Source organism: Conger conger, chromosome 7 (genome assembly GCF_963514075.1).
Source record: "Conger conger chromosome 7, fConCon1.1, whole genome shotgun sequence".
NCBI classification, from domain to species: Eukaryota; Metazoa; Chordata; class Actinopteri; order Anguilliformes; family Congridae; genus Conger; species Conger conger.
This window is the reverse complement of record NC_083766.1, coordinates 30655008-30666620: the sequence shown is the minus strand read 5'-3', so window position 1 is coordinate 30666620 and position 11613 is coordinate 30655008. Positions and strand designations below refer to the sequence as shown.

At 43.5% G+C, this 11613-nt stretch overlaps 1 protein-coding gene across 1 annotated transcript in view; it reads right to left on the bottom strand.

Annotated features, from left to right (window-relative positions):
* Positions 1–6172: 6172 nt before the first annotated feature.
* The window catches only part of LOC133133269 (leucine-rich repeat-containing protein 75A-like), a 32307-nt gene continuing 26866 nt past the window's right edge, over positions 6173–11613 (bottom strand). The window contains exons 4-5 of the mRNA XM_061249373.1: positions 6523–7042; positions 6173–6184 (exon numbers count right to left, since the gene is read on the bottom strand). Coding sequence (XP_061105357.1) covers positions 6173–6184; positions 6523–7042 — 532 coding nt within the window. The remainder of the gene's footprint in view (positions 6185–6522; positions 7043–11613) is intronic.

Below are 11613 nucleotides of genomic sequence, written 5' to 3'. Positions count from 1 at the left end.
CTGAATAGCTTAAGTAAATATCCAGCTATATAGACTGATTGATTGTATGAAGAGAATCGTATAAATGTTAAAACCAATTGTCAGGAAGTAATTTTTCAAAAGTTTTTTTCTTTAAGAGTTTAAATTCTCATCAAGGTACATGGCAAATCATTTATGTGACAACATAGTCTCTGTGAGAGTCTCTGTGAGACACCTGAACACAGAGGAGCTGCAACATCAGACGTGCCTCCAGTCCCCACCCACGCACGCTGCCTGAAAGACAGGAGACAACATGGCCGCAGCTGCTGAGGGGTCAGACAGGGGAAGAATCATCAGAATCAATGTTTTTCCAAAGCAATTAAATGGCCAAATCCACTGTGATTTCTAAAAAGTTTTTACAATATTTTCAGTTGTTCTTCGGGAAAAGAGTCTTAGAATGTTTGTTATTACACAGTCATTTTATAATACTCCTGAAATCTTAATGGGTAATAAAATGAAACTGAGATAATAGCTTCTGTTTTTATAGATTAATTGCTTATGTAAGATTCATTTTATTACCAGTATTTTACCAATAAGATTGGTTTGATTCAATTTATATTAGAATCATATCAAGCATGTTTTCTTACCTCATTAGCATCTAATATTATATCAGTTTCACCCTTTGTCCTTCCATTGGAATTACATGGTACTGCATGTTGTGAAATTTGTGTAGGAATAGATCCCATGCAATTTTAAATATGGCAGTTGGTCTTTATTTTTTTTAAATATGAAAAATTGTACAGGTCCTGGAGCATCTGTTAAGATAGACGTCATCATGAACACCAGTACATACCAAGATATTTAAATAACAAAACAAGCTTTTCAAGAAGAAGAAAAAAGATTTCACTTATAATTATCTGCTTATATAAGTACACATGTCATATAAATACATATTAAGTGTTTATCAAGTTTATACAGTTTAAAGCATTTTCAATCATGAAAGAAATGGCTTAAGCAGGTGGTTGTAATGTTGTGGCTGATCGGTTTATATTTAGCCAATTTTGCAAATATTTCTCAAATCAGGCTTGAAGATGCTTTTGTCTAAGCTAGTCTTTCCCCACATTACCAGTACACATTTTGAATTGTGAATTTATATTAAAAAAATAAAACAGCAAATGGAAAACATTGAATGTATTGAACATTTATTTTGGGATGAATGTTTTCACATTTTTTAAACCTTTATAACTGACTATTATTGAAGTGCTTTTCCCTGTTTTTTGCCTTTTGTTTATATCTTTCCAGTTAAGCTCTTTGCACTGTGGTCTACATGAAAGGTGTTATACAAATAAAGCTATTATTATTATTATTATTATTATTATTATTATTATTATTATTATTATTCACAAAATATCTGTGTTGCAGAACATGGGATGTACATTATTGGCTTGTCTTTTGGCTCTTCTGGGGAACCACATTGATGACATACACTGTACACATTACAGAACTTTGATTTCTGTTTCCAATCCCCCCCTCATTGAGGCATGCCAGCATTGCCCACTCTAATGAAAACTTCAGCTCATTTACAACAGGAATAAAGCAAGTCCTTTTTGTTTCCACAGCAACTGTCTCGCTTGGTAACCTCCCTCTCCCCTGTGGCCTTGACAACCAGGCTCTCTCTCAGTCAGCAAAGATGACCTGGAGATCTGAGATGTTCTTTTTTAAACACGCCTTGCTATACATGTATATATTTTCAGATATGTTGGCAACAACTACCACATATTTGCAATTACAATGGTTTCTTCATATAACAAGTATGTCCCCATAAACACTTTGTTATTTCATTTGACACAGCCTACTGGTTTTTACAAAAGCAAAATATAGAAGAGATCCAGAGGAAGCACTGATGCATTGGCCCTGAATCATGTAAGTTTCAGAACAGTCTACATTACTGAGCTTTTTAATTACCCAAAATTGACCCAGAAGCATTAAAACAGTACATCAATGGCTACAATATGAGGTCCGACAGTATACAGAAAACAACACATTCTTTACCACTGACTTTTCTGATAAATGAACTGAAAGTCTTTAAAGCATAAACCAATGTTATCCTACTCTAATATTTAATATTGAAAATTACATCACCCCCCCGTCCACCCACTCCACACCTGCACCTCTTTAATCACCGTGACATTTTTGATCCTGTGTGCTTTCAGTCGTATTTCCTTACACGTACGCTGGCGTACTGTTTGCTCTGGGTTGACTGAGGTGGATGTTCTGCTGTTGTGCATGTCATTGTGGGCATGATTGTTGTTTTCTGCACTGATTATGTGTTATCAATGCGTGCGGCGGGGAGGATGTTGTATGAGAGGGAAACCTTATCTGACTGCATAAGCTCTGTGTGTCTCAGCAGTGTGCATCTCCGAACACTTATTTGCAGAGGAAATGGATTAGTGAAATCCTGAATCATGAGTCTGAAGGTTTTTTTTTCTTTTTTCTAGGCTAAGCCAACTGCTCTGCTTTGCAAAAGACGTATAGAGGGATTATTTACGGTGTCTACTGCGCTCCTCAGATTAGTGTTATCCGGACTGTATTTTTCCGACAGTCTTGCCAAGGGTGAGTGCCAGAACATAAATTACATAAACTATCGAAAACGCACAGTTAGAGGCAGGTAAACAAATGACGGGGAGCATGATATATTCCCTAAAGCAGACAGGCATAATGTAAATGAATTTGTTCATCTTTTCCTTTGGTGTTTCACATGTCTGCCAGAGGGTCTGTCTTTCCCATTTCTGCATTTTTTGGCTTCCCCCCTCAACTCCATAAGGCTGTTCTCATATTATCTGGGGGGTGGCTGTCCTTGTCTGGAATTCCCCCCACCATCCACACACACAGACATGCACATGCACACACACACACACACACACACACACACACAGACACGCACATGCACACACACACACACACACACACACATACACACACGCATGCACACACGCATACACACATGCACGCTGGCACACACATACACACACACACACACACATGCACACACACACACACACACACAGGCACGCACACACACACACATACACACACGCATGCACACACATATACACACACACACAGACACACATGCATGCACACACGCATACACACATGCACGCAGGCACACACATACACACACACACACACACGCATGCACACATACACACACATGCACACACACACACACACACTCTAGCTTTAGCTTACACCAGTCATGCCTCTTGGTCTTCCTCCATTCTTTTAATGACTGCAGCCTCTTTAATTGAAGTAAGGGTTAATTACAGCAATATACTGTACAAGCAGTTTAATTCCCCCACCGTGTAGCTCTGCCTGCCTGTCTGTTAGATGACTCAGTCAGTACATGATTAACTTCATAACCCAGCTGCAGGGATGCCCTTTAGTGTAATTGGGGACATTTGCAGACACACTCCAAAAACAAAAATGGGATCCTCCAGCCCCCCAAGCCCCATCTAGAATGTGACAGTAAACAAAGAAAATGGTGATAAGAACAGTGATGGACAGGATAACTGACACAAGCACCACACACTGTCAGCCTTGTTTGCCATTTATTCACTCACCACACGAGAGCAAGTCAGGGCATTTTTACATTTACTGATAAACTGATAGCATCTATTTGCCTTTCCTGCTTAATTAATTTCGAAGACACATTTCCTTCTGGAATGGCTCTACTGCTGCCACTGAGCGAGGCACAAACTCCCTTCAGCAACCACACAACAGCACACACACATACACACACATGCATACACACAAACACACACACACACACATACATACACATGCATGCACGCACACAGGCATGCATACACACACACACACACACACGCACACACACATACACACACATGCCGGCACGCACGCATGCACACACACACAGACACACACAACAGCACACACATTTCTTTAGCCAGTTTTGAAAATGATGGATTCTGTCATTTGTATTCTGTTGTTCAGGCAGTTTCTGCTTCCTCCCCAATCCACCAATGTCTCCATAGAGACTTCTTGATGCCACTGTTACTAAATAGAGTTTGTAAAAAATTGTAAATGCACAGTTTTATCAGTTTTATGATTCACTGCCAACAATAACACAGTAAAACAATGCAATAGATGTTTAGTGTATGTATAATTTTTGGTCTTTTAAAGAAAGATTTTTCTGAGGTCTTTGAGACAGTCTCAGCTCACTCAGCTACTTCAGCACGCTTGGCTTCCCTCCTGACAGTTCTCTGTCATCATCACTCCTCCACAGTACAGACTCTTCCAATTTGGGGTGGGGGGTCATCATTCTAGTCCAGCTGACCAGGTGTGACTGTTTCCTTGGACACAGAGCCAAATACATTACTATCAATTCATGAGCACACACTGCACTGTCCAGAGTTATGCGTTTTAAAAAAAACAATAATTCACACATTAACATGTAGCTACATGTAATTCCCTAATCAAAATCGCTATTTGGTTCTGTTTAACTTATTCCCAGGCACAATTTACATACATATTTTACCTTTATTGTGGTGGGTTGTTGTAAACATTTCAAGATTTACGATAAGGATATGCCTGTCATGCTTCTATGTATATTTATACTGTATGTATATACATACACTCAGTGAGCACATTATTAGGTATTTATTATACTTATTAAGTCTTCAGAGATGCTCTTCTGCATACCACGGTTGTAAAGCTACGGTTTTACACGGTCCTTCCTGTCAGCTTTGTCCAGTTTGGCCCTTCTCCTATGACGTCTCTCATTAACAAGGTGTTTCTGCCCACATAACTGCTGCTCACTGGATGGTTTTTGCTTTTTGCACAATTCTCTGCAAACTCTAGAGACTGTTGTGCGTGAAAATCCCAGGAGATCAGCAGTTTTTGAGATACTCAAACCACCCTGTCTGGAATCAACAATCATTCCACCGTCAAAGTCACTTATTTCTTAATTTCCTCCCCATTTTGACATTTGGTCTGAAAAACAGCTGAACATATTGACCAAGTCTGCATGTTTTTCTGCATTTAGTTGCTGCCACATGATTGGCTGATTAAATATTTGCACTAATAAGCTGTTGTACAGGTCTACCTAATAAAGTGATCACTGAGGGTATATCGGAGACCACTCAGAGGATGTGAAAATGTATTGTAAAGTGTAAAGAATCCGTTTGCTTCACATGAACGAACAATCCCATATCCCAGTGCCGGTTTTACGGCAGACAAATGACAACAGACTGACACAAAAAAATTCCCACAAGAACAATTAAAACACTTACAGCGTGCCTCTCCTAAATTCCAATGTCACAATTGACCTAAAAAGAAAACACACGAAGGAAACAGGGCACATGAAGACAGGATGATTCATACATGACATGAGCCTTCACAATGCCATAATAAGATGACACGAGGGAAACATCTCATACAGGATCTGGTGAGCTGCAGCCATGTCGCCGCGGTCTGTGGACACCGTTCTCCCCCCGTTCCCCCCATCCCCCCGTCCCCCTGGCCTCACGCCCAACGCACATTCCTACCCCAAAGGAGTGGGGGGGCAGAGCCGGATCTTACCCCTGGTCTTTATGAGACTGTGGGACTGCCTCTTGCTGCACGGGTGAGGAGCCAAGGCCTGACAGTCAGGAAGAGCAGCCCCCCCCTGCAGAATACAGTCCACCAGCCGACACTGAGCCCCACCATCCAGTCACCAAACACTAGGCTGGGCAGCCCACCGTGACCCCAGACTGACTATCCCTCAGACATGCAGGTAACCAGAACAGCAGGCACATATGCTCTCCTTAGCACAGGTGAATTAACACAGGGTCAAACAACAGGAATTAACACCTTCCAGAAAGTTCCACATCTTCGATGCAATAGTGGATGCATATAATCCTATCTAAAAATACATATTTTTAATATATTCTCATACTATATTTATAATACACTTTTAAGAATACAATTCACAATCCTGTTTTAGTAATATGGTAGTAACAATAATAATGATTTGTCTGATTCCCCTCCTGACTCCACTACCTTATATCCACGTTGTGTATATATTATGGAATGGGAGGGATTTCATTTATCATAATCTACCATTCCTTTGGTGAAGTCCATGGCTTGGGTTGGTTATAAAGGGACATTGCCATTATTACCATTCCTCGTCCTCCCTTTCTTTCTCCTTTTCTCAGCCAGGAATCTGACCGAACAAACACAACCTCAAAAAAAGCTGTTTCAGGTCTGATTGCTTGTTCCCCAATCAGACACCTGCTGTCCCCCTACTGGCTGAGTGTGCCCAGTGGACTCCTGCGATTGGACAGTACAGGGGGGTTGAAAAGAGCATGTTGGGATTTCTTCCTTTCCCTCTGCCACTTCCTCCTCCCTCTCCCCATTTCTCTTTCCTGGCACATCATCACCATCGCCGCCCCCACTTTCTTCTCCCTCCGCCCCCCATCGCTCCCTCTCTCCCCACGCCCCATCCTCCTTCTCCATCTCTTTCTCCCCTCCTCCCGGAGTCTCGTAGTTCCCCGGGTGGACCGGCTCTTCCGCCCCCAGGCCCCGTGACTCTCGCTCGGCGTCTGAAGCCAGCTCGTCCAGGCTCTCAACACAGGTCCCGTCGTCCCCCGCGCCGGCCTGGCTCTCCCCGAACTCCAGGATGGTAGGCAGGTTGCCCTGCTTGGGGCAGCGCTTGCGCAGGCTGAGCAGGAAGGGCTGCGGCAGGGAGAAGATGTCCACATTGTTGCCCAGGTCGATCCAGGTGACGGCGGGGAAGCTGGCCGGGTCCTTGAGCACGTCGGTGAGGTCCCGGAGGATGGCGCGGGTCAGGCGGTTGCCGTTGAGGGCCAGCGTCTCCAGGCGGGGCAGGGCCCCCAGTGTGGGCAGCAGCAGCAGGAAGGCCTCGTCCGTCAGCTCGGTGAAGCCCAGCTCCAGGCTGCACACGCGGGCAGAGTGCCGCTGCAGGTGGCCACTCAGACGCTCCACGTCCCGCACCCCCAGGGGGAGCCCCGACAGGTCCACCGCCCCACCCGTGGGAGGGCCCGACAGCAAGGCCTTCAAGCTGAGGATCAGACACCACAGGGAGAGAAGATTAGTGAGATGCATCCTGACTGGTTTAACAAACCCTTAAAACTGAGCATTTATTCTAGGGTTCAATACCACTACATACAGTATATTAACATACTTGTTGCGAGCAGCCTGTAGCCTAGTGGCGACAATGCTTGACATGGTTTGACCAGCTTTTATGTTTTGAAACAGCTGGTAGCTGGTATTTCAAGCTGGTCATAACTATAAAATATAGCTTACCAACTTGCTCACACAGGAGTTCCCCAGGGGTCAGTTCTCGGGTTGTCTCCTCTTCTCTATTTACACTAGATCCCTCGGCCCTGTTATCTCTGCTCATGGTATGTCATATCACTGTTATGCTGATGACAGCCAACTCTTTCTCAACTTTCCCCCGTATCTTTGCTCTCCTGAGAGACATCCAGAGCTGATACCATGGTGACCGCAGAGGAAGGGAGAATCCGTCCCTTCCTCACCACCTACTCAACCCAGCTCCTGGTCCAAGCCCACCTGGACTACTGCAACTCACTGCTGGCAGGCCGCTAAAACTGACCCAGATCTCCGTAGCTTGTCTGGTGTTCAACATACCCAGACACTCTCACATTACCCACCGACTCACTGATCTCTACTGGCTGCCTCACATCAAATTTAAAACATTGGTGTTGCATAGCAGGCAGTCAAGCGATCAGCCCCAGCATACATCCAAAAGCTCATCACACCCTACACACCTGCCAGATCCTGCTCTTCCACTACCTCTGGATGCCTGGCACCTCCCCCTTGTCATGCCTGCACTTGCTCCTGGTCATGATTTGCACTTTACTGTACGTCCAAATGCCAAATTACTATAATGTAATGTAGAGTCAAAGGATTCACTGGTCAAATGTGTGAATGGGGTTAGAGCACAATTTTAGACATGGCCAGGTCTGTTTGCTGTAGATGGACTCTAAAGAAAGTGACGTTTGATGAAAGTGACAGTTTTTAAATGGGTCGTATTGGTGCTATCAGTGGTGTCTCACTGAAGTGCTCGCTGTGTATCTGATTGTATGAGAGAGGCAGGAAGAAGAAGCGAGACGTCATCGCGGCCCTTCGATATTTCGATCCCATGAGACCTTGAGTGGCAGGCCTCAGGTAAACACGGAGACAGAACTGCTGAAAGTCAGCAGCAGCAGATTGCAGCTCCTCCCAGGGGCTGCTGGGGGAAAAAACAGGACAGATTGTGCACTGGAGGTGGCCTGCCCATCACACGGTGGCACAGTTCACTGGCTCCGATGCTGGCTTACCGAATCTGTCAACAGTACCACCCTGTGTGGGTGTGCACTCCACACCTTTCTCACTCTGACTAAATTATCACAACATAGGAATACATAACGCCAAGAACAGGCCATTAAGCCAACCTCAGCAACTCAATTGCCCACAACCTAGAGCAGGTGAAACCTGGTCCTGGAGAACTTCTTGTTTTCACCTTAAAATCGTCAAGCAAACCAGATCCAAGAAAACAAGGTAAGGTAACAGTGAGAATACCGTAAAGACTATTAAGAATGTGAGTTATGTCACTGCCTCAGGTAAGCTGTTCCACACATTGATGACTCTCAGTCAGGAAAAAATCCTTCCTGGTACCTATGTGGTATTTACTTTAAAATGAGAAATACACCATGAGATACATTTTTGACAGCAAATCGATTTTTGTCCACTGATAATATAATGGAAAAATAGTGAGCTTCCAGATATCTCCAGTCCTGCAGAAATCCATCCATGTTGTTAAGCTTATGTCAACATGGCAGCCAAAACCTGGAAACCTGTACTAACGGCATATAGATGTTGTGTTATACAGGATGCAAAAAGAAGATATTCAGACAACCAGAAATGTACCTGTACTACTTAAATATACTGGATCAAATTGGATCAATAAAATACAGTAACATTAAATTACAGTGCTAACTCCACATGCCGACCAGCCCTCCTGCACTTATATGCTGTGTGTGTGTGTGTGTGTGTGTGTGTGTGTGTGGGGGAACAGTCAAGCCAGTATTCCAAGCATTATCTCCCTCTGGTGCCTCTATCCTGTGACTCTTTACCCCTGCTGTGAAAATAGCTAATGAGAAGCGAGCATAGTGTGTAAACAAAAACAGATAGAATAAAAAGCACGGCAGGGATCCCACACAGACCCCCTTGGCTCCGGCTCAAAATCCCACGCCACACTCGGCATCTGGGGGCAGCGGGAGAGCCCCTCCCCTCCGACTCTCCGCTCCCCCACCCCACATCGCCTTGCTGGAATCTCTGCTTTTCTCGTTTGGCCTAAGGCCAGTCATTCAGTCAAAGGCTGGTTATCCATTTTGTATAAAGCACAGAATTGTCCCCTACCTCTTCTCTCAATCTTTCATTTTTTATTCCCGCCTTTTGCTTTCTTCTCTTTTAACTGTCACCCCTTTCCATGTTTGCCTCACAAGGCCGGTTATCACACAGACAGCAGGTGTGCACTGCAAATGACAAACGCTTGTCTTCTCTCCTACTCCCTTTTTCTTCGGGAGTGACAGGCAGTTGGCAAAACAGCATGGGAAGAATGGAGGGGGAAGGAAAGAGAGAGAGAGCGAGTAAAGTAGACAGAGAGGCAGAGAGTAACTCTTGTTGGATTTAATTATCAGTGTCATTACCAATTACCAGTGTCTTGTGCTCCACGCCCAGTAATTGTGTGTCATAAAACAGGGTGAAATTAGACACATACTTTTCTGTGTGTGCGTGTGAGAGAGTGAGTGAGAGAGAGAGAGACCAATGATCGAAGGTGTAGATAGGCAAATAAAAGTTACTTTTAAAGGTAGTATAGTGTGTTGTACAGTAAAACACTGTGACCACTTTATTAGGTAGACCTGTGCACCAGCTTGTTAATGCAAATATTTAATCAGCCAATGATGTGGTAGTCTCTAAAGTTTATAGAGAATGGTGTGAAAAACAAAAAACATCCAATGAGCAGCAATTCTGCAGATAAAAACATGTTGTTAATGGTCATAGGGTCATAGGAGAATGGCCAGACTGGTCGAAGCTGACAGGAAGGTGACAGTAACGCAAATAGCCACGCACTACAACAGCGGTATGCAGAAGAGCATCTATGAACACACAACGTGTCAAACCTCTAAGTGGATATGCTACCACAGCAATATGCAAAATAAATACCCAATAAAGTGCGCACTGCCTTTATACTGAAACAGAAAACATTCCAAACTTCACATTGAAGGCAAACCCACTCCATCGTTCCCACTCTCTCTTTCACACAGCGCTGTACTGACGGCTGCAGTTTTCAGGCCAACTCCCTCACGCTGTGCTGTCATTCAGCCAGTTTATTCACAGACAGGCTACTGCATCAGCTAATGAGCTTTAAGGACTGCTACACACACAAGCCATAAACACACACACACGCACCCTCATGGAAATAGCGTAGACTGAAATATATTGCAAATAAGTGGACCTCTGAAAAGAAATGATTCATTTCACAGCAGTGTATTTCATATAAATTATCTGAATATCTGAAAGTGGCAATAATTTATATATTTGCCCATATTTCGTGTAGTGTAGCAATTTCCTGATAATGCACAGAATATGCATATATTGAATCGCAGAAAAAGAACATAGATGGAAAAAGATAAATGTAAATAGTCCTGTATTTTCTGTCTGTATTGGTATTGCATACTTGTAATATACAGGATTAGTTTAAGATTGTATTTGAAGTGTTTAGGCACATCTTTGTGTAACTACTTCATTCTTTTCATCATTCATTCCTTTTGTCAATTGTTACTTGGTTCTTTTTGTCGCTTTATTCTTCAATGAAGAAAAATGCGTGTAAAGGTTCTTTAGAAATGAAGTCTATTGTGAGAAATGCTGTCATATTGCAGCTGGAAATCCAAATGGTAAACATGAACATCAGCTCTGGCATGTGTGGGGAGGACGTGTGGAAAGGTTTTTCTCTGTGGAAAGTGAAGGCCTCCACAGGGAGCAGGGTACAGCAGTACAGAGGCACCGTATTGCAGGCTTTTCAAAGAGAAACACCAGCATTTCTGCAAATTTACAGCGAGTGGATGATTCACTGAGGCACAGAGGTACAGACTGAGCAAATACATTTAATAAAAGAAGAAAAAAAAGAGAAAAATCTACATAAATCCAGCAGAGCAGCCAAACACTTTTCCACAGACAGGCCATTTCAGCCTCTCACTTACCGGAAATGAAATCTGACATTTGGTGGAATTGAAACGATAAATATTTATTTTGCTTGATAATACAGCTGAAACAACAATATGATCCAGGTAATGCGAACAGGTTTCCAATAAACCGAAAAGTGATTAAATTAGCTGGCAACCTAGCTACCAGTCTGGTTCTTCATGCTATGTGTTCCCTGCCCACTGACATCTTCCCTCTGAAAGAGCTGCCTCCCGATCCTCATACTGCAGTCTATTTAGACATGAGATACTGAAACAATTCTGACACTGCGCAACCTCAATTCAAGCAAATTCAGTGTTGGGTGCTTAAAGGGCACACAAGTGATGGGGAGCCAGGTACGCTCATGGGGCAAAGCTTGTTGTC